This window comes from Acipenser ruthenus, chromosome 6, assembly GCF_902713425.1.
Source record: "Acipenser ruthenus chromosome 6, fAciRut3.2 maternal haplotype, whole genome shotgun sequence".
Taxonomy (NCBI): Eukaryota; Metazoa; Chordata; class Actinopteri; order Acipenseriformes; family Acipenseridae; genus Acipenser; species Acipenser ruthenus.
In genome coordinates, this window is record NC_081194.1 from 12,630,259 (window position 1) to 12,653,939 (window position 23,681).

General features: G+C 37.7%; 1 protein-coding gene across 26 annotated transcripts in view; it reads left to right on the forward strand.

The window, feature by feature from the left end:
- LOC117410837 (dystonin) overlaps window positions 1-23,681 on the forward strand; it is a 187,527-nt gene that overhangs the window by 117,976 nt on the left and 45,870 nt on the right. For all 26 annotated transcript variants that reach the window (XM_034017703.3, XM_034017698.3, XM_034017701.3 and 23 more), the window contains 17 exons: window positions 302-454; window positions 798-1,031; window positions 1,642-1,923; window positions 2,411-2,956; window positions 6,872-7,048; window positions 8,068-8,191; window positions 8,706-8,914; window positions 9,547-9,864; window positions 10,271-10,437; window positions 10,624-10,780; window positions 11,554-11,680; window positions 13,290-13,340; window positions 14,335-14,570; window positions 15,489-15,618; window positions 16,258-16,457; window positions 16,944-17,439; window positions 18,092-19,560. In XM_034017703.3, the coding sequence (XP_033873594.3) occupies window positions 302-454; window positions 798-1,031; window positions 1,642-1,923; window positions 2,411-2,956; window positions 6,872-7,048; window positions 8,068-8,191; window positions 8,706-8,914; window positions 9,547-9,864; window positions 10,271-10,437; window positions 10,624-10,780; window positions 11,554-11,680; window positions 13,290-13,340; window positions 14,335-14,570; window positions 15,489-15,618; window positions 16,258-16,457; window positions 16,944-17,439; window positions 18,092-19,560 (5,076 nt within the window). The remainder of the gene's footprint in view (window positions 1-301; window positions 455-797; window positions 1,032-1,641; window positions 1,924-2,410; window positions 2,957-6,871; window positions 7,049-8,067; window positions 8,192-8,705; window positions 8,915-9,546; window positions 9,865-10,270; window positions 10,438-10,623; window positions 10,781-11,553; window positions 11,681-13,289; window positions 13,341-14,334; window positions 14,571-15,488; window positions 15,619-16,257; window positions 16,458-16,943; window positions 17,440-18,091; window positions 19,561-23,681) is intronic.

Genomic DNA, 23,681 nt, shown 5'->3' on the forward strand with positions numbered 1-23,681 from the left:
AAACTGACCTGTTTGTTCTGGTCCCCTTTACTTCTTTCAGGCATCAAGACCCAGCATGTCTGAATGCTAACTCCACTGGACCACCAAAGCAAAACCCTTCTTCAATGTGCATGACACCGGCTGTTTAATAACACTGATGTTACTGTCCCACTAACAAAGTTGTGAGAATGTTAAGATTGCCTTAACGTTTTGTTCTTATTCAAATGGAGTTCGGTTGCTATCATGTTTACAGCATACCTCTGTGAAAATGTAGGTTTTGAATGAATGAATGTGGAGTTAAAATGTATTATTCTCATTCTAGAATATTGCAGAAAAGCAAAAGGAGTACACAGAAAAACTGCAAGAGTTGTATGATCACTTGACACAGACAGAGAACAGGCTTATTGGCCACCAGCAAACTACCATTAGTGGAGATAGTCTGGGTGACCTACAGCAGTTTCAGACAGAGCATCAGGTAAGGATGGCTGGAAGTGTAGGCTACTGTGAAAAATATGCCTTATAAAGAACAATAAAAGCAACCAACCAAAACGGTTATAAGCAGCCTCAATACCTGATGAATAAAACAATGAGTTAGTTTCAAACGCCAGTGGTTAACATAGGCAGGTCTGGTTTAAAGGGATTGTTTTTGACCGAATATCATATTGACAGCCAGACAGTTCTGTGCTAGTGGTCTGGCTGATTGAAGCTCCTGGAGCCTCCATCTCAGATATAACCCATATATTTTGTACAGTCTGAATGCAACAGTTCTGTGTGCAACTATTATTATTGACACACGTATTTGTTCCCCTTTTGTTAAGGCCTTGCAAAGAGACGTACAGGCTGGAGACAGTGCCTTAACAGAGATAGTGAGAAGTACTAAGAAGTTCTTGGAAGAGAACAGAGACAAGCTGCAGCCAGAGCAAATAGCCACGATTGAGAGCAAACTGGAGGAAGCGAACAGCAAATCAAAACTGCTCAATCAGCGGGCCGAGGAGTCAAGGAAGGAGCTGGACAAGGCAATGACGACAGCTATCAAGCAAGAAACTGAAAAGGTTGGAAAACCTTACATATCTATCAACTTCCTAATAACATGCACAAGTTAGACTTTCCTTGTCTTACACTGGCTCTATATCGTCCATTTATAATAGCACAGGGCTGTTCTGTAGCCTTGTACTCAGGCCTAGGAAAGCTAACAGGGCAGCAGTGTGGAGTAGTGGTTAGGGCTCTGGACTCTTGACCGGAGGGTCGTGGGTTCAATCCCAAGTGGGGGACACTGCTGCTGTACCCTTGAGCAAGGTACTTTACCTAGATTGCTCCAGTAAAAACCCAACTATATAAATGGGTAATTGTATGTAAAAATAATGTATCTCCCTGGATAAGGGCATCTGCTAAGAAATAAATAATAATATTAATAACTCCACACAAGACTGCAGACCACATTGTAGTATAGGATAGATAATTATGCTCAGAACAGCAGACCAGCAGACTTATCTTATATACTAATATAAGATAAAGTCTGTAAAGCGATAATAATAAAAAATAATAAAACATGCAGACTAGAAGGCCACATTGTGTACAGTTCACAGTCAGTCCACTATACCTTCTGTGCTAACTACTGTACACATAATGTAGAAAGTAACAGTAGTTGTTTTTGTCCCGTAGGTGGCAGCAGTGGAGCAGCTGGAAGAGAGCAAGAACAAAATCGAAGGACTTTTGGGCTGGTTGTCTAACGTAGGAAAAGAAAAAGACATGGAAGGAAATCTAGAGCAGGAGATGGCCAAACAGAATGGGAACCTTCCCCTGGAAAGCACAGACATGTCGATGATTGTAGAGGAGGATGAAGCAAATGGAAACCTGCAGCAGGTCCAGACAGGCACAGTTGTGGATGGAAAAGGGAAAGCCACAGTAGAATTAGATTTAAACAAGCAGTATGGAAAAGTCAAGGTACAGGCTATTTAATTTGTGTATTGTTTGTTAATAATACTAATACTTTTAATTTGCATCCTAGCCCCTGGATGCAATAAAATCTTTTGAAATTGTAATGATTTTCTACTGGTCTGGAAAAGGAATCCCAAGTATATAACTATAATAAATGTTAGTTATCTAGCATTCATATAACTACTAAGGTGCAAGGTGAAACAATATTGACACAGAACCGTGCCTTACTATCTGTGCAATATCATGTAATTTAAGCCATCAAATACAGTATGTCCCACTTATTTGGACCCTAGGAAAAATGTATTTGAAGTTTCTGATGACCAGTGATTGTACTGAGAGTGCAGCAGTCTGTCCTAAGCCTTAAGATTGTTAATAAAAAAAAAAAAGGAAATGGACATTAAAGCTGTGACCTAAATGTCTCAAGACACTTAAGGGATTGACCATACATTTAGGAAAAATGACCAAACTTAAAATATTTTCTTTAATTAAACAGGCTCATCATCAGGAAATCTTGTCCCAGCAACCAGACTTTATCATTGCTACTCAGTCTGCCCAGGCTCTGCTTGAGAAACAGGGCCACATGCTTTCTCCCGAAGAGAAGGAAAAGCTGCAGAGAAACCTCCAAGAGCTGAAGGACTGCTATGAAACCACTTTGTCCAAGGCAGAGCACAAAATGAAGCAGATCCAAGCGGTACAAGAAGAACTTCAGAAATTCGAAACCGATTGCAGTGAATTTGAAAACTGGCTGCAGCAGTCTGAGGGTGAGATCACAGACCTAAAAACAGGAGCGTCCGACCTTGGTGTTCTGAACGGCAAGCTTCAAAGGCAGAGAAGCTTTTCGGAAGATGTGATCTCTCACAAAGGAGATCTGAGGTTCATCACAATCTCTGGACAAAGGGTGTTGGATGCGACCAAATCATGTAACAAAGCAGATACTAGCAAGGACTCTGAACTGGACGTAGATACATCTGGAGTCTGTACTGTGGTGCAAGACAAACTGGACTCTGCAGCAAGTCGCTACAAAGCTCTTCACTCCCAGGTAATTGTCCAATGTTACCAACCTATTTGCTGCACAGGTACAATGTGTTGAAAACATTTTACACCATATCGTAGTTTTACATTGACATCTGTAGTCAAATTTGATACTTTAATATCCAATTTAAACATAAACTAGTTTCATAGACCATGGTTATCACTACTAATCTTGGACCAGCTAATGTTATTTTAGTTAAAGTAGTCCAAGGCTAGTGCTAATCAGGGTCTGTGAAACCAGACGAAAAAGTTTCCATTGCACCAACACTTTGGTTCATCCAATTCTAGTGGTCATTTTGCAGTTGTATTAATGCTACACAAACTCTTTACTCTCATATTTAAGTCAACATGACTAGGATTGTATCAGTCATACACGTTTTTTGGGTAGAGTTGTCGGATATTGACTGACACTGTTGACACAGCTGTAATGTTTGTATTTTTCTAATAATTTAACTGTATATTATCCAAGGTTATCGACACATTGTTGACACAGCTTGTGGGCAGGGCCGGATTAACCTGTCACAGGGCCCGAGGCAAACATACACTTCAGGGCCCCTATCTTCTTATATGAATAACAACAAATATACAATGTTATATATATATATATATATATATATATATATATATATATATATATATATATATATATATATATATATTTAGCTTAACTCACACTCCACCAATTTGCAAAAGGTATGGTGTTCGATTTTAAGCTATTATACATGGTTTTGATCAGAAACAGTCACTTACGGTTATTAATTATGATGAAATTTTCCGCACTGCTCAGAATTTAACGACTGACCTAATCTGCCAGAAACGACTGACCTTAATCTGCCAGTGTGCTAAATACATTTCAAAATAAATTTGGAAAAACCTGAAGCCTGAACATTTTTGAACACTAGATGGCAGCAAATACAGAAAACAGACTGACCAAGTTTATTTAACTGTTAAAATAACTTGGTCTGTTTCTGTTTAGTGGGGAACCAGGAGAATATGTACCTTGTAATGTAGTGAGGCAAACCAAATGTATCTGAAGTAAACAATTGTACAGTACCCTAAAGACAAATTCAAATTGTACTGGATTCAGAGCTGTTACTCTCATTTATTTTAGTACAGTATTATCATCAAACACAAGAATACTTATTTACCCATACCTAAGGTTGCCACTTCCAAGATGCCAAAACAACTGCCCCTCCCCCCACCAACAAAAAGGGTCCTAGTGCAGATTATAGTGCGCAGGGGAGGATGCATGGCAGCGAAGCAGCAAACCAATTGATAGATACCGATGATCAGCTGTCGCATATATGTATATATGCTTAACTGTCCCAACTGAAAAAAAAAAAAAACACCCAGCATATTAACCCTTTAAGGAACAATAGTTTTTCAGTGGGATGCTTCCCTGGGACCAGACGTTTTTTGGCTGTATTTGACTCTCTTCCTATAAATAAGATGACCAGCTTTTGATGTCCTTAAACTGGGACAGTATGAAAATACTGTGAATAGCTTCCAACTTCCAAGCTACGGGGAAGCTCTAGGGTTTTTATTTTCACTTTGGCAATGTTTGATCTAATATAGGGTTGCCATCTTTTCCACAGACCAAACCCAGGCATGTTTCTCAGTCAGCCTAGCTCTATCAGAACTGCAGTATACTGTAATACAGTTTAACACACTCCACCAGATCTCGGTACAAATCAATAGTCATGCAGTATCCACAGTATTGTGCTCTTGATATTTCTAGCAATCAAACTTGCAAGCCAGAAAAATAGTAGCAATATCATGGAAAGCTAGAGGCTAATCTTACCTGAGACAAGTAGCTGTGGTGATGAGTAACGCTGTGTAAATCAATGCAATTTCTTTTTTTTTTTTTTTTTAATTTAGTCGTCGCCAATTTTTTTTTACCCCGGTTTTCTCCCCAATTTAGTGTGCCCAATTATTATCTGTATCCTCGGCTCACCGCTCGCAACCCCCCCGCCAACTAGAGAAACGGAGGCTGGAACACGCGTCCTCCGAAACGTGCTCCTGCCAAGCCGTCATTTTTCGCACTGCAGATCCACAGCAATGCCACCAGACCTATAGTGCCGGAGGACAACACAGATCTGGCGGCTCCACTGCAGAACCACAGGCGCCCTATTGGCCACAGGGGTCGCTGATGTGCGGTGAGCCGTGGATTCCCCTGCCGACCTAAGCCCTCCCTACCCGGGCAGCGCTCAGCCAATTGTGTGCTGCACCCTATGAACCCCCGGTCACGGTCAGCTGTGACATAGCCTGGATTTGAACCTGTGATTTCCAGGCTATAGGGCACATCCTGCACTCCGTGTGGAGCGCCTTTACTGGATGCGCCACTCGGGAGCCCCTCATCAATGCAATTTCTGAAGCAACGATCCTGTCTGTGCTTTTTTTTTTTTTTTACAAATAATTGTAAAAATTATTTGTGACAGTCAGAATTATTTTACAGCCATTGTGTCATGGCAAATTTCGTAAAAAGAGACAAAATGAGTCAAAATTTACTGAAATTTGGTTCAGGTTTTTCAATGTTACTGAAGGCTACCGCTAAATATGCAATGTTTATACATACACGCACGCATATATGTGGTTTAATTACCATTATATATCGTAATTAACCCATATTTTATTGTAAAGGTTATGTATTTAATCACACGCAGATCAATGTAATGCAAATCATTATTCAAATCCTAAGGGCACAGTAGAATGTACAGATCAGTACTAAACACATTTCTAATAAGGTAGTGGAAATCCTTTAAGTAAATAATGTACCGTATAACTGGAAATTCTGGCTGGTATTACATTTGCAAATTTTGACGGTTTTTGTTTTGAATTGGCATTTATCACTTAACACATTCACAAAGAAATGTCAGGCTTGTATTTCTACTTTTAATTTCAAAAACATTCAAATACATGTTTACTTAATGAAATGTGTCTGCTAAAACAGTATCTCATTTACAGAAACTAGTTATATCATCTACAATGTCACTGCAGCAACTTGCATAAGAACAAAGAAGGCCTTTAAAAAATTTTAACGTTCTTATGTGGCCCTTCAATTTTAAGATATCAGTAATTGGAAAGGATTACTAACTGCAGTACACTTTGAGAGGCATTTGCTAACTCTCAGTTTTAAAACTTAGCTATGGTTCATTAACATAACACAGTGGAATGATCACAGTATCATTAGTAATTGTAGGACAGTATTGCACATGTGAAAACTTTAACAATAAAGCCAAAACTAAAACGCTTTCAATTTAAAACTGGTTAATAGACTAGCAAGCACTGCCAAAATCAGCTTTTTTTATATGGTACAGAACTAATTTATTTTAACATATTGTTTAGGGACTTTGCGATACCTGCATGGTGGATAGTAGTATCTACACGTATCGACAATAACAATCCAAAGCAAATTTGCACCATTGTTACAGATTAAGTCTGGCATAAACAATTTTGGCTGCTACTTAATTAACCCCTTGTAATAAATAAATAAATAAATAAATAATAACACAAAACTGCTTAACGTAAAAAAGAACAGTCCTACAGATACCACATTAGCAGGTGCAGCTTACAAATCCCAGATTTCCTAAATCCATTAATGCAAATGTTCCACTCCAAAATGTCCCGTTGTATGATATGTCAAAGAAAATGTTAAAGGAAGGTTGGTGTTTCTTATGCATTTCACTTAAAACCAGACATTAGGGCGTCCGGGTTTGTTAATTCCTGCCACCCGGACACAGGTGCCAATTTCCGGACTGTCCGGGTCCAACCTGGACAGGTGGCAACCCTAATCTAATATATTAAAAGTGAATGGAAGAGACTCCGATTTTGACTCATTTTGTCTCTTTTTACGAAATTTGCCATGACACAATGGCTGTTCAGAATGGAATCTTTTATTGATGGCATTTTTGTTTGGTTTCAGTGTAACCAGCTGGGTAACAACCTCAAAGATGTGGTAGAGAAATACAAACAGTATGAAGATGCATCCACTGGCCTTGGATCATGGTTAGAAGACTCTGAAGATTTTGCAAATAAACAGCTGGCAGAACCAATTGCTGCTGATCCGAAAAATCTTCAAAAGCAGCTTGAGGAAACCAAGGCAAGCAATATCCTTTACACATAATTCATGCAATGTGTTTCAATAAAGTACAGTGTAAAAACTATGGCTTGTTATATTGTCTAAGGGTGCCCAGTTCTGATGTAGGTAATTCAAAATGTAAAGAATTTGGGTTAGAAACCAAGTAAGCTTAAAAGCAAACTTATTTTAGTAGATTTAATCAGTCAGAGATTGTCTTCACCTCGACAAAAATGTAGCTATTTCCTAGCTTTTACAAACTGCGTCTAAATATTTGAACAACAAATCCTTAAATAGCAAAATAGTGCTTTAATTATCTTGGCTACTTCAATGACTGGCTAAACTGACTCTTTCACATGGTTTTATTGGCTATTTTGCTTCATTTGTATAAAATGGTTATTACCCACAAATAAATTGTTTCCTTAAAATAAAGCCAATATCTCTGATTTTTTGGGCAACAGATTAAGGGAATTATGTAACTGGACTATGTCTTTCTCTGTATTTCACTGTGTAGTTACTTAACTGAGAGCCTGTGAAACATAATGGGAATTAAGTTGTACAGAAAAAAGGCAAATTAGTTATTAGCAGTGATGTAGCAATTGCAGCTATTTTCAGGTGAACTTTCTTTTTTTTATCATGTTTTTAAAGTATTTGTGTAGACAGGGCCCACTTATCCATTTGCTGAGAGATATTTTAACCAGTATAGTATTTTAAGCAATAATATTACTTCAATCATAATAGCATTATCTACATTTTTTTAAAACAAGACAAATGTGTATTTTCAAAAGCGATTACTTCATTCTTTGATTAACTCCTTCAGGTAACAGAATAAAATGTGTGCATACCTTTATCTCTATGAAACCATAAAATCTACTGAATAATAATTGTACAAAATAAGAACCAAATAACTGAATCTTATAATTCAATTTAATTGAAGTAATTAAAGATATTACGGACAACACTATTTAATCTAAATGTTTATAAGAAAAACACTCAACATGTGACTATCCCTAGGATGATAAAGTAATGCCATTTACCTGCAGGCTCTCCAGGGACAGATGTCAGGACGTCAAGGTGCTGTGGAGAAGTTGCGGAAAACAGCTGACGCTCTCATTGCCACAGAGGGGGACTTGTTGACAAATCAAGATAAAATCCAAGAAACAGTGGGTATGTTCTAAGAAACCGGGATTGTCGTCCTCCTGTTCTTTCAGCTGTTAAAAAAGAGGGCATTTGTTTTTTGTGACTGTGACCGTCCTAACTAGTCTGATTAGTTTTTTTTTTACTTTCAGTGTTGTCCACATACAGTATATGCATGTTAATATGAATACATAACTGGTAATAAAACAAAAAATCCACAGTTTAAGTTATCGGTAATAGTAATAATAACATGGTAGAAGATTACCTTTCTAAACGCAGAATTGAGATTTCCTACATCACATTGGTACGGCTACTTTTAGGTATTTTATAGCAGGTTATATATCCAGGATAACTCTTTTTTTAGGTTCTCTGCTTTTGAGATCATGCTAATAAAAATATGTCTTGTAGAAGTCAAGTAGCATTAAAATCAATTGCTGTGTGCATTAACTGTAAATGTCTCGGTCAAATGGGCTAGTAAAGGTCCCAACTGGTTTCAAATATACAGAAATACATGCGACATTACCATTCTGTAATCCTTTTCCAGATGATATCGTAGAGAGGTATGATAACCTTTCAAAGTCAGTGAGTGATCGAAATGAGAAGCTACAGATCACATTGACACGGTCCCTGAGTGTGCAGGATGGGTTGGATGAAATGTTGGACTGGATGGAAGGTGTTGAGAAGAGCCTTGAAGAAAAAGATAAAGTGCCTCTGAACTCGACTGCTATCCAAGACGTGCTCAGTAAAAAGGCTGTGAGTAGATGTTTTGTTCTAGCAAAAATAATTCGGATTACTTCATTAGTATGTTAATGTCTCACTCTCACCTAAATGTACAAGGGGGTTGTGTTAGTGAGAAAAAGAGTTGAAGCAGCCTTGATAAAACTCTAAATCCATAGAACATTCTTAAGTGGCTGTAAATGGGCATGTATCTGTGATACAATTGCATGGCCTTTCAATGTTTCATTACCCTGGGATTAGGATGAAAACTGGCCTGCAGATTTCAAGGCTGTAGGATTTATTTGATGTCAATGTAAGCACTACATTAGTTGAGTTGTCATATTTTATCAACTTACAACTTAAACACTATGGAGTCATGCACTGGCAGTTCATATTAAACACTATTATTTTTATGACACGGTTGTTAACACACTGAATGTGCCATTATTAACCATCCCCCAAATCAAAGCCGAACATAAGGTCCCATCAGAACTTAGTGTTTTTACCTAGAATGTGCTATTGAAAATTAAAGTAACCAGCATATTCCACATCTCCCTTGCACGTTGATAAGAACTGATATTCCACATCTCCCTTGCACATTGATAAGAATTGATATTTCTAAATATCAGCTCCTAACCCTTGGTTCCCTTGGTCTTTTCTTCTTTAAGGTATTGGAGCAAGACATTTCAATTCGCCAGAGCAGTATCGCTGCCATGAAAGAGAAGGTGAAAAAGTTTATAGAGACAGCAGACCCTTCCACCGCTTCCTCTCTGCAAGCAAAAATGGACACCCTCTCGAAACGCTTCACCGATGCCTGTGAGAAACACAAAGAGACGGTCACCAAATTAGAGGAGCTGAAGGACAAAGTGGAGCTGTTTGAGAAGACCTCACAAAAAGTCCAGCAGTTTGTGGCCAAAAGATCTCAGGCCCTATCTGAGACAGATGGGCCTGGAAAGAATGTCAATGAACTTTCACAGTTAATACAGGTAAACATGGTATGCTAAGGAATTGTTTTACTTAGGGGTTATATAGGGGTAACTAAAGGAACTATTTAAAAAAAAAAACTCACATAAGCTTGCAATTCCCATATTTAAAATGAACAGTGTTTTTAGCTGATCAGTGAATTCAGGTTTATACCAAATTTCAAAACCATACTTGAAATGTAATGTATGTCACAGTTGTTCATTTTCATCCCCAGGAAATTAAAGCTGAACCAGTGGAGTTAAAATTACAGTTCTAATATGATAGTGGTCTTAACTGCATGCAACATAATCCAGAATTACTGTCAATTAACTGTCTGCAAGGCATTATACTTTTGTCTGTTTGCCTTATCTTAATTATTTGCATAGCATGCTAATATTACAATGTTATCTGTTGTTTGTTATGTGGCAGGACACAAATGTGGAGCTACCAGACCATGCAAAGGATGTTGAACTTTTACAGAATCTGTCTAAGGAACTGGCGGAGGCTAGCCCTGAGGGAAGCAATGTCCACATTCTTGAAAAAGTGGACAATCTTTCAAAGAAATTTAAAGAGTTTGAGGACACAGTTAAGGAGAAGTAAGTATGCAAGTATATTGCATTATAACATCATTTATGAGCCGTTCATGACCATTTAGCACTGGTAATTTAGTGTAAACTGTGTACATAACCCAGTCCCTTTTGAAAAATCAGAATGAATCACTAACCAACTTTGTGGTATACTTAAGGGACTGTGTAACAATGATCTGCTTTTTTGACTTGCAGGGAAGAAGAAGTTTCTTCTTGTCAAGGACAGTTGGCGGAATTCAAGAGTGCCGTTGAGTCTTTCAGAAAATGGCTGGATGAGTTGACGGAGAAGATCCCTGTTGTGAAACCAGCTTGCAGTATGGAAGACCACGAGAAACAGCTACAGAAAGCAAAGGTCAGAAGAGTACAGTGTTCTTTGGGAATTCCTGCTTCTGACTAGTCTTTCCTTTAAGATGCTGATTGTGTAGAATATGATGTAATGTGGCTGCTGTGAATAGCATTTATAAATTAAACTCTTCTTTGTTTAATTTACCCCTTTGCTCCTTCAGATGTTCTTAGATAGATTTGTACATTAGTTAACTCAAACCCTACCTCCACCCCCTACAATCTTATGCACAATCAGAATCTGTGAACAGGCTTCTAACTGAAGAGTTTTTTTCGAAGCCTCAAGCCTCTTAGGTCTTGCTCAACTGTGGGGGAAGGTTGCTTTTGCCCAAAAATGGTACTGCTCCAAAACCACCCTGCATACTGTCAGAGAGGTTTGGTGTGCTCCCAGGCATACCATACGAAAGTTTCATGAAATATAAAACAAATGCTTGACTTTGTTTTTATCCACACAGTGTTTCATAAGTTCCACAGTGGTGTATTTGTGCAGAAATTCAGTGTGCCCTCTGCAACCTGGCACATAGAGTAATGCACAGTAAGCCAAAATACATTTTTGGGTGGCAGGCTTGAACTCCTCAACTGTAACGAACCCCCGGGTGGTAAGGTGTTGAGATGGTGGCTAAGCATATGGGCCTCCCAGAGTACCCTGTCCTGGGACTTATGAAACACATTGTACTGTACATACTGTGGCAACAACATATACTGGATTAACTGGCATTATTGTTTTACTGTATAAAGAGTGATTGAAGAGTACTTGGGTATAAATGTATGTATGTTTTCTAGGCCTTATTGGAAGAATGGTCATCCAAGGTTTCTGTGCTTCAAGAGATTAACAACAAAGGATCTGCACTTTGTAATTTAATAAGTGTCCTGACGTCCCCTGCGAAAACAAAGACAACAGTAAAATCAGGTACATCTGGATTTCAGGTGGACTCTCACCAAAACATGTGAACATCCCTTACATGCACTACATTATCTTTAAATGGTCTCTTACATTGATATTGGAAGGAGTCTGTGTGTTTAAAAATACAATAAATACATTAAAACCAAGTAGGTGTGTTATAATGTCACATCAGCAACCCTCAGGTAAAATAGACCCAAATAAATACTCTTCTGTTATTTTCTTTGGACTGCTAATACAGTACAGTATTTAAGGAATTACAGATGGTTCATTTTTCATGGGCCGCCTTATCTCATATGTGAATGCTCCAAAAAAGAAAAGGCAGCCAGGGCAGACCTAGATATAGGCCACTGTATTGATGTGGCCCAGGGCCTGCAATCCAGGACCAGGGCCAGCCTTTACATATATATATGAACGCAAAGCAGACTTAGGCCGCCTTTTCATATCACCTGACCAATTTGGTTACATCGCTCAGTACTCCCATACTCCCACGGGTGCAAAAGGTGAATAGAAAGATGAATGCTCTGCTAGCCAAGACGGCAGTGGATCAATATTTAATGGTAATTATTTCTGCATCATACAACTTTAATTATAAGAATATTAAATAAAAAAAAATCTAGCGGGTTAACGTTCAGGTTATTTCTTTCACATAATATATGAGCTGCAGTGCATTCATAATTAAGCTTAATTTGTCACAATCACCTTTTCTTCCTGTTATTTAGTAATAAACGATAAATAGAAAAACTGCAGGATTGTGGATCACAATAATGATCAATGATGCGTCGACTTGGCATATTCAGCCACCATTGTTTAGTTTGCACGCAACGATATACATAGCTACAGAAGTGTGTGTCTTTACATTAAAATGCCGATCATTTCTTGTAGCTGCTTGCTTTTACACGCACATAAAATACTGTTCTCATCCACAAATATTAAGATCGTTGATACACCATAACTGTAATCCAAAATAGTCAGTAATACAGTTTTTTTTTAATATATACCATAAAATTGCTACTGTGCGGCATTGAAAAAATATATATTAATAAGAAACATCTGCTACAAATCAAGGATTACTGTATATCCCGGTAGCGCTTCCATTCTGAGTGCAGGCTATTGTTCCATTTAAAAAAAAAAAATTCACCACATTTTAGGCCGCCTTTTCAGTCACATATGTGAACGCGCAAAGGCGCCTTAAATGTAAATGGGGTTGCAGACCTAAATATGTGGCGGCCCTGGGCCAGCACAGTAGTGTGAACGGGGTCTTAGACTGATAGAATACAGTATGATCAGTCCTGGAAAATAGCTTGTGACTAGTAAGCAGAAGAATGATGTGCTCTCTATTGGACCCTATTCACAGCTTTAACCCATGGGTTTTTAAGTAATGTATTCAAGTTTCATATTTACAAAAATGTTGTAGGCTATTGTTAAAGCTACCAACAGACTGGAACATTTTTTCTTTTTTCTTTAACTCATGAGTTAAAGAAAGCTTTGCAAAAAAGGCCTAATATGTGTGTGTGTGTGTGTGTGTGTGTGTGTGTGTGTGCGTGTGTGTGTGTGTGTGTGTGTGCGTGTGTGTGAATTAAAGCCGTAAGTAACTAAACAATTATCCTTATTTTAGGCACAACAGTGGTAAATGGTGCTGAAACTCATGCCTACCTAACCAACAAAGGTAACAAATATAAATGCTAAATGTCTCTTTCTACAATACAGTGATGACAGAGGGGAAACAGAGCATTGAATGAAGAGAAATAGCTTTGTTTTACTGGATTTGTGTCATTTTGCAGCATTATTAGAAATGTTCAGACACTGATCATTTTTGCCTTTGGTAAATCTTTAATAATAATAATAATACTAATAACAATAATACTAATAATAATAATAATAATAATAATAATAATAATAATAATAATAATAATAATAATAATAATAATAAACAATAAGAAGAAATTGCAGTTATTATAATTGACACAAGTTTGATGTATGATCTTCACATGACTTTGATCCAAAATGTAGACCTGGATAATTCTTTAATTCTGGATAATTCTGGATAAAACCAGGAATAGATCAAACTGCTATGCAATGGGAGTCTTGTTTCTATCCCTGAGTACTGTTGTAATTGTGCGACAGTGACTTCGTACTGTAATACTGGCTGTGTGTTCCGGTGGTTAAAGAAAAGGGCTTGTAACCAGGAGGTCCCCGGTTTAAATCCCGGCTCACTCACTGACTCATTGTGTAACCCAGAGCAAGTCACTTAACCTCCTTGTGCTCTTTCGGGTGAGACGTTGTTGTAAGTGACTCTGCAGCTGATGCATACAGTTCACACACCCTAGTATCTGTAAATCGCCTTGGATAAAGGCGTCTGCTAAATAAACTAATAATAATAATAATAATAATAATAAACAATAAGAAGAAATTGCAGTTATTATAATTGACACAAGTTTGATGTATGATCTTCACATGACTTTGATCCAAAATGTAGACCTGGATAATTCTTTATGAAATAGACAATTGAGGTAAGGCGTAGCAGTTAAGATACAGACCAAACATACTTGAGAAATCCCCAGGATTGTTTACTTCTGTTAAAATAAATGTTTAAGACTGATTTTTTCATTAGCAGATGACATGTATGTTACTGAAATACCCATATATTTAATTGTCCGCAGAGCTGACAGTTGTCCAACAAAATATGTCATATGTCAACCATGGCTATGAAAATCTGGGAGTTCTTCTAAAGGAGAAAGCTGGCGAACTAGATTGTATGCTCGTCAAGCTGCGAGAAGTGCAGCATGAAGCAAACTCACTGATGCAATGGTTTGATGATATAAATAAAACCACAGCGTCTTGGGATGCTGTACCCACTGAGGCTGAATCCATGAAAACACAGATGGAACAACAAAAGGTATACAAGCATTTCCATTTTGTTTTAGAACCACAAAGGTACTGTAATTTCACAAAGTGTAGTATTGCATATTGTTGCTGTCAAGTCAAAACTGTAAAATTGGCGATAATGAGATAAAAGCCTCTGACACAATTTTGTTCTGACTCACCACGCTCATATTTTGAGGAAATGTTTAATAACCAGTTAACAGAAAAAAAATTGCACGTGGGGTCCATCAGCTCAAAGGCCCTTTTAACTTAAAAAGCTAAAGTTCTCCAGACAAAAGCAAAAAAAAAGAAAAAAGAAAAAAGCTTCAAAAAGAAAATGTTTTGCAATAAAAAGCCTTTAATCGCTTACAAATGTTTCTTAAAATATGTGTCATTTAATTAAAACCTGGCATTTGTTTGGTTTTGTTATATTTGGCTTGTTAAATGATACAAACCGTGGCGTGCACTGTACACGAATACAAATATGTGTGGATATGCATGAATATTTAAGTTCAAACATTTTTGTGAAACCCATTTCCTTGCATAATTCCACACCACATTCACGTCTGTAAAGTAGCAAGTAGTATTTGCTGGGCTGTTTCTCTTCTTCCAGTAACAGTAACTGTGGTGAACTGCAAAGTACCAAACCTTGCTTGTTAATGCTTCAAAGTAAAATAAGATTACCAGAGGTTCTTATCTTAAAGTACCTGAGACAGGTCCAAGAATCAGCTTCAAGCAAAAACATATGGATTTGGACAACCTTTCATGGAATGAATAGAAAATAAATCTGTGGTGCAGATAAAGTTTGGTGCCTCCCCTATTATGCTTTTTTTTGTTTTGTTTTTTTGGACACACTGACTTTATGTCTGTTCATAGAGCAAAATCTTCAAAGAGTATTAACATTTGTCAAATTAGGCTTTTCTTGATTAAACTCTCCTGTTCATTATTGTAGGCGTTTGAAGCAGAGTTGAAACAAAAACAAGGCAAACTCCAGCAGTTGAAAGAAAAGCTGTTAGACCTGCTTGAGAAGCACCCAGGCTCTCCTGAAGCTGTAAAATGGAAGCAGATGTTGGATCAGATAGGTATTGTGTTGTGTCTTCTCAGATCTTTAGAAAACTCACTTCCATTCAACAGGATTGTTACAGAAGACTTTCAGGGATTACCAGTTCATAGAACCCATACAGTGTGATACAGAAATATTTGTGCAGAATCCAGTAACGTCAATAACTTCTAAGATTGCCCCTATGTAGTATAGTTCTGGGCTTTCTCAGATCTCAATCTTCGATGAATGATTTTTAATATTTAGTGTGGAAATGTAAAATCAGGCTGCAGGTTTTTTTTTTTTTTTTTATGGGCTGAAACTCAATTACAGTGCTTATCCTTGTGATGTATAAATGTTTGGTTGCAATCCCAGGAAGCAACCAAAAAACCTTTAGTTTTTATCTTTAAAATATTTGTACTTCAATTATGCATTGGTAATATACTAAGCCAGTACAACATTTTCTAAAAAAATCACCTTTTCCAAAAATAAAAAAAATAAAATAAAAATGAGATGCAGGTAGAAGTCGTGTAAAAAGCTTCTTCCTCTGAATAACATAGCTTTTATTCAAAATGTAAAGTTGTATCTATTAACAGTCTATAGAAGCAAACTTCCTAGTGATCTACAGTTCCTGTAGTATGTTCTGGTGACTAATGTGCTCCCTTATTTTATTTCCATATAGATTCCACGTGGAAAGACATAAATAGCTCAATGAATATGAGAAAGCAGAAGCTGGAGGAGTCATCCAAGAATCTTACCCAGTTCCAGACAGCTGAGGCTCAATTGAAGCAATGGCTTGCAGAGAAGGAGCTAATGATGAGTGTGCTGGGCCCTCTCTCAATAGATCCAAACATGTTAAATGCACAAAAGCAACAAGTTCAGGTAAGGTCCATACTGCTTCAGAGAGCACTTATCTCGGACACATTGTCCATTGTAACAGGAAGACATATTTTTGAAAGTTGTTTATATGTACAGTGGAGCGACCAGCTAATGAATAAAATGGTCTTAATAGATAGCTAGTCTGGGTTCCCTGGTTTGTGTCTATTGACCAGGCACCTGTGAGCTTAAGCAGAACTTGCAGGCTGGCCTTTGTCCTCCAGAGGCCGGTACAGTAGCTCTCCAGCGTCCACTTTTGAGCAGTTGTGAGGAATTGCTGCAGTGAGAAAACATAATTGGACATTCTAAATTGGGGGAGAAAATAATTGTACACTAACAAAACAAAACAAAAAAAACCCCACGAATGTCTGATCTTCATATCGTGCTAATCATAAGGAGGGAGTTTACTGTATTTTTTTTTTTTTATTTCTTGTTCAATATACCACTTTTTTTTGTTTGTTTTTAATGGTGTCTCCTGTATTTCCTTTAAAGATTCTGCAAAATGAATTTGACACACGCAAGTCGCAATACAATCAACTGAACGAATCAGCACAGGGCATCTTGGAAAGACCAGGAGATCTTCCTCCATCGTGCAAGCTCTTGAGGGATCAACTGGCTGCTGTCAAGGAGAAATGGGAAAACCTGACAGGACAGCTGAGTGGCAGGTCAGAGCGAATCGACCAGGCCATCGTCAAAACAAACGAATTTCAGAACCTGCTCAAAAAGGTTTCAGAAAATGTGGATGTCTTGAACAGTAAACTAAACAGCCAGTCTTCTCTGAGCACCCAGCCTGATGCTGTTAAACAACAGCTAGAAATGGCAAACGAAATCTGCACCAAGCTTGGGGAAGAAAAGAAGAGCGTTGAGGAGGCTGAAGTTCTGTGCAAAGAGCTGTCAGCTTTAGTTTGTGAAGAATACCTGAAAGCAGATCTTAGCAGACAGCTGGAAAGTGTCAAAAAGCCATTTAAAGACCTTGAAGAAAGAACAGGTTGGTTTCTCTTATTTGGCAGAGTCACAAGGTTTGGATAATCATTTTCTTCATTCCCAGCTGAGATTGTTTAAGCATCAAGGCAGGGCCAAACAGAATTAAATTCTTGTCTTTGCATACTGTTAAATAATTCTTGTCTTTGCATTGTTGTAAAATATACAGTTTAATTGTATTATAGATTGTTGATGATTTTTTTTAACCTTGATTAAAAATAAACAGTTCTGTTGTTTTTAAATAAACATGGATATATAAGATTTATGTCTAAAAACCCAAAAAAATGGCAGCCAGTTTTACTCTTTAATGAAATAGATATTATTCCCAGGTACAGAATGACTTTTGTGTTACAAGATGCTTAACACACCATAGTAGCTTCTTTATTAAAGTAGTAACCTGAATGGATGATTACCCTACAATTAAACATCTGGCTCCGTAAATATAAATATATTACACACTACAAATTGCATATCTGTGCTATTCACTGAAATGTTTTTTCTAAAATTACCCATTTGAAATTAGATAACGACAAATTTGGTAGGTGAATCAGATATAGGAAATGAAGGTACTTATTTATAATTTTAGCAATATGTGCTTGTGTCATATCCTTAAACAATCTTGAATATATTTAGCCTTTAAATTAAATTTGTTTGTTTAGGAAACCGGATACAGCAGCTTAATTCTGCGTTCGCCAGCTCACAGCAGTTCCATCAGACGTCTAAAGATTTCCATGGTTGGTTGGATGGAAAAAGGCAGGAGCACTCAAGGCCACCCCTAATATCTGCTAAACTTGAAACTCTGCAACAGAATATCAAGGAACATGCTGAATTCCAGAAGTCTTTGGATGAGCAAAATGCAGTGTATGAAACAATAATTAAGGAGGGAGAGGCTCTCTTACAAAACACACACGGGGCTGAGAAGTCGACTTTACAGAGCCAACTCGCCGCGCTTAAAAGCAATTGGGATGAACTAAAAAAACAGTCCACAGAGCGGCAGGACAAGTTGCAAGGATGCCTTCAAAGAGCTCAGAAGTACAAAGAACATGCAGAAAAACTGAGCCCATGGATTGAAGAATGTGAAAATAAGGTAGCCAAAGTAAAGATTTGCATTGACCCAGCAGAAGTTGAGAGCTCCATCTCCGAGGTCAAAACGTTACAGAAGGACCTAGACAAACACCGTGGAATGGTGGAGTTGTTAAATAATGCTGCCGACAGCCTGTTTGAAGTCACGCAAGCCGACGAAGATATCATCAGAGTTGAGAAGGCTTCCTTCAACCAGAAGGTTGACGATATTATGGAGCAACTTCAGAACAAGAAGGATTCCTTGGAAGAGATTGCACAGCACCTCAAGGAGTTTAATGAGTCCCATAAAGAAGCTAAAGAGCAGCTGGATGGTGCCAGGAAGCAACTTGAGGCCCATGAGTCCCTGGGAGCTCAGGCTTACAGCAACAAACATCTAACCAACATGAAGGCACAGCAGAAAACACTTGAGACCCTAAAGACCCAGGTAGATTATCTGAAAAACCTTGCGCAGAGACTGGTGATTGATGCCCCAGATGCAGCAGGTGTATCTGACCTTCTATTACAGACAGACTCACTTAACCAGGAGTACAACGCTGTGAACCAGGAGGTGGAAGAGAAGTGCTCATTTCTGGAAACCAAGCTCCAGGGAATCGGGCAGTTCCAAAACAGCATCAGGGAAATGTTCTCCCAGTTTGCAGATTTTGATGACGAGCTAGACAGCATGCAACCAGTGGCCCGTGACCTGGGCACTTTGCAGTCACAGAAGGATGACATCAAGAGTTTTGTGAACAAACTCCAGGAGCTGATGGTCAACACAGTGAATGCCAACAAAAACTGCAAGAAGATGCTGGAGACAGAGGGGTCTCCAGATCTGCTGGGCTTGAAACGGGACCTGGAAGCTTTAAACAAGCAGTGTAGTAAATTGATGGACAGAGCTAAAGGGAGAGAAGAACTAGTTGAAACCACTCTCACCCGTGTCGATGAATTATACAAAAAGATTAAGGAACTCTCTGAAAAACTTCAGCTGGCTAAAGAGCATGAGGAATCTCAAGGGCCAGTTGGAATGGAGACTGAGATTATTAATCAACAGCTGGAAGTCTTCAAGGTAGGAATACGTCTCTTTTCTAAAACATGTATTACCATTTAAAATAACTACTTTTTTTTTTTTTAAATCACTGAGTTAAAGGTATTTCACTCACAAATTATACAGTTTACAACTGAAGTATTATAAATAGGTCCAGCACTACCTGAGTGAGGCAGGGAGGTGACACCACAGAAAGTGATACTGTACCAGGAAGCAGAAGCAGAAAAAGCTAATAAACAACTACAGCACAGCGATAACAGGACCGGGGGTGGTTATGTTGACCATGGTCATAGTACATAAGGAAAAAGTACTGTACAAATAATTTCAACAGCTTTAACAAGCAGATAACTAATTATAACATTTCTATGGCTGGTTTCACATACCCTGATTGGCACTAGTCATACCTAAGGTAACATTAGATAGTGCAGGATTAGTGCTAAGCAGGGTCTGTGAAACCAGCCACTAGTTTTAAGATAATATTGAACAGATACCTGACTCACTGCATGTGAAATGAAGGTGTGATTGTAGCCTATTACCTACAATTTGTTAAAGTAGGTAATGCAACATGATCCTTAACTAATGAACACAAAGAAACTGCATCTGGTGTTTGACATAGAACTTCTTACTCTAAAGAAGAAGAAAAAAATCAAATGTCATATCCAAAACACATCAATGAAAATATCATCCCGAAGGACCATTCAGAAAAAAAAATGTTGGGAATTTTAACTTTAAAGCATAAAAAAGAAGTTCAAAGATTATATTTAGCACATAAATGTGTCATGGGGCTATGTTTTCAATAAAGAGAGATATTTTTAAAAGAAAATCGGCAGTATTTATTTTTTAAATACACCTTTTAAACTAATTCAGTACTTAATAAACAAGAACACAACAACAAATAACTGCTCCTACACCAAAGAATACAATATTTATTTAAAAAAGGTATTTCTTATCCATTCCCCTGAAAAAGAAAAAGAATGTAACATTCATGTTTAATTCGTTTTTGTTAGTTAACTGTTTTTTGTGTAGTAAGTGTGGTGCAGTGCAATAGGGTCCACTTAATTTAGTCTCTGGACATCTGGCAACAACAAAACAGCCCCACACCCTAGGCTATTGTTAAATGTGATATGTAGGAACACAGCTGGGGGTCACAGTGTTATTGCCTGTTAAGGAGTCCTGGCGACAGTAGAATGAGCTATCTCTATTCACTATTCATCTAGTAAAGCATGCCTTGTGTACTTTATTTACCAGATCAACATACAGAACCACACACATGCAACATGTTTTTCTTTTCATTAAAGGTGATCATCATTAATATAATAATGTGTGTATTAGTAATCCAACAACTGTTATCAAACTATTTGCTTTTCATAAATGTCTTACTTTTAACATCATTTCAATAACCTTTTTATTATTATTATTTATTTATTTATTTCTTAGCAGACGCCCTTATCCGCCCTTATTTTTCTATATCTATTTAAAACAATTATAATAATTGTCGATTTCAAAAGACAATTTCCATTGCATTTAACTTAGAATGTGTACAGTACTGTAAGGGATTTTGTAATATTATGTTAGTTTTATCATTTATGTAAATTACAATGGAAAGGAACAATCCCCAAAACTGATTTTTTTTTTTTTTTTTTTTACCATCCAGTTTTGTCAGACAAAGGTCCCATAAATAAGTGTGCATATTAAAATTGAAATCAGAGGCACTGCTTTCAGGTTCAGTCGATTTATGGTTCATCATCTTTTTAGCTCTGAACAATGCCAACTGCATCTGAACAGCATTGGTCCTGTTCACTCTTATTGTGATGTCTGTGCCTGAGGGGGTTTGATAATAGCTTAACCTTGATGGGAAATCAGCAATGTATTGATTTACTTTATTATGCTGGTCCTGGTTCCCACAGATAAATTTGCCTAAAGACAACTGTATAATAGGTTGCCTGGCTTTGAAGATCACGACAGTGCTGTTTTTTTTTTTCTATAGTGGAAACTTGTTTAATAATTTTAGAGATACAGGTATTTTAACCCGTCAGCTGCTGGAATATGCTGTAGTTAATGCTGGTATGATGTGGTTGTACTTTGGTATAAGCAGTCTGTTTTGTTCCTCACTGAAACCAACATGTACCTACTTGAAACTGAGCAAGTTTAATATGCATTTTTTTTAAATCAAATTTGTGATCTTGATGCATTCAACTGTTTACATTTTGGGTTTAAACATGTTTTTAAAATGATCTAAACTGGTAATTCATCCATCTTGGAATGTATCCTACGGAGATCAGTGGTAAGATTGAGGACAGGGACCCTGGGGGGGAGGGGTATTTTACGATTTAATTTAGACATTACATCAGTCTACTGTAAATTGCTGATACCTGATTCATGGTTGGTTTATACCATATAGGTTGGGAAAATGTGCTATTGTATCAACCACAAAGGAAAGGCTTGCTCATGTCCACCACTGCCCTTGCCTCATTTACAAAAAAATCTGTCCTAGAATGCAGACAACGAGTCCAACGTGGATTGTTTTGTCATGATGGAGTTAAATTACACCGGGATCATTTTACAAATTTCCATAAGACTTGAAATATTCCCTGTGAATTTGACTACAGTGTACCATACTGGGTACAATTATATTTTGGGAAGACAGTCAACTGTTTGATAATAACAATTTGATGATGTTCCCTGTTACAGAGCAGAAAACAGCTGACGATCCTAAAGAAGGGTTTATCTTTTGTTATAGCAGTTTGTAAGGCGAAAAGGGGAAGCTGAATGTTTTTTTTTAACTAATGTGCTGAAAGCAATTAAAAATAAGTACTAATATCAATAGAAAGGGTGACTGAATTATAATATACAGTATAGGTTATGACTAAGAGCTAACTGATCATGAACTGCTAAATATCCCTAAAGTAAAGCTAAGAGATCACTTTATAGGCCTGCCTTTCTTTCCTTGATTCCACAATAAAAGCTTACAGCAGCAGTGTTCATAGAGGCAGGCAACAAGCAGCTTCAAGGTTAATTTGGTTATCCTGCTGCTGTTCAGGGGAAAAACAAAATAAATACCACTAATTTGCCTGTAGTTCTGTAAGGCATTTCTTTGACTTGGCAGTGCTTTTGGTGTTAGATTGCCTGAGAGAACAACACGTGGCTGCTTTCAACATTACCACTTAATTAACAGGATATCAGTAAACTCCTCAGCAAACCGGTCTGTAAAAAAAAAAAGAGAGAGAAACTGCTTCTGTCTTGCATGATGTCACCAGATCGGTGCTGCATTTCTCTGTGTTTAAGCCACTTGCATTCTCCCACTGCATTAGCTCAGTCCTCCTCTGTGACCAGACAAATGGTGGGGAGTGAAAAGATGACTAAGAAGTTAAGTCATGTGGGTCAGGAGACAGAATGAGTTAAAGGGGTCAAGCATCTACCAATCAACATGTGATGGAGCACCCCTCATACAAATGGAGCTGTGGCAGATGTTGTCTGAATAATGAATAGGGGCGTTCCTTGAAGCGCACTGTCGGAGAGTGTATGTCAGCTCAGGGAAAACAACAGAGAGCAATTGAGCTTTTTCATCAGCAGCAGTGGCTGGATATGGATTCTCCGTTGTTTTAGAAACTAGTGCTTTTTTGTGGGCTGTCCTTGCACTGTGAACTGAAGATAGCATTTACCCTTCTTAGTAGTGTTTTCAAACTGTTTTAAGGAACGGAAAGCAGTTTGCATCTTATAAATTAATATTCTGAAGAAGTCTAACATGGAAGAAGGAGGAAGATCTCTGAGAAATTGACCATACAAATTATATTTTGTTTGGAGTAAAAACAGAGAGGAAACTCTCAGAAGTTACAAGCTTAAGGAAGTGGTTTTAGTGGATTGGAGCTGGTGAGCACGGCTGTTTCTTTGAAAGTGTGGAGCTACAACAAAATAAAAGGCAAAGTGAACAAAAGGAATTCAGTGACCTGGGATTTAGAGCAATGACATCTTACAATTCTGCCAAGGAAGGAAGCACAAGCTTTTTATAATTAGAAGGACATTTTGCCCACTGGTTTTGAGAGTAAGTCATAAGCCTATTGTGCTCAAATCAATTGAGGATTACTATGCTTTGATTTGTAGAAGGTATTCTATACTTATCAGGATACAATGGTTTTGCTATC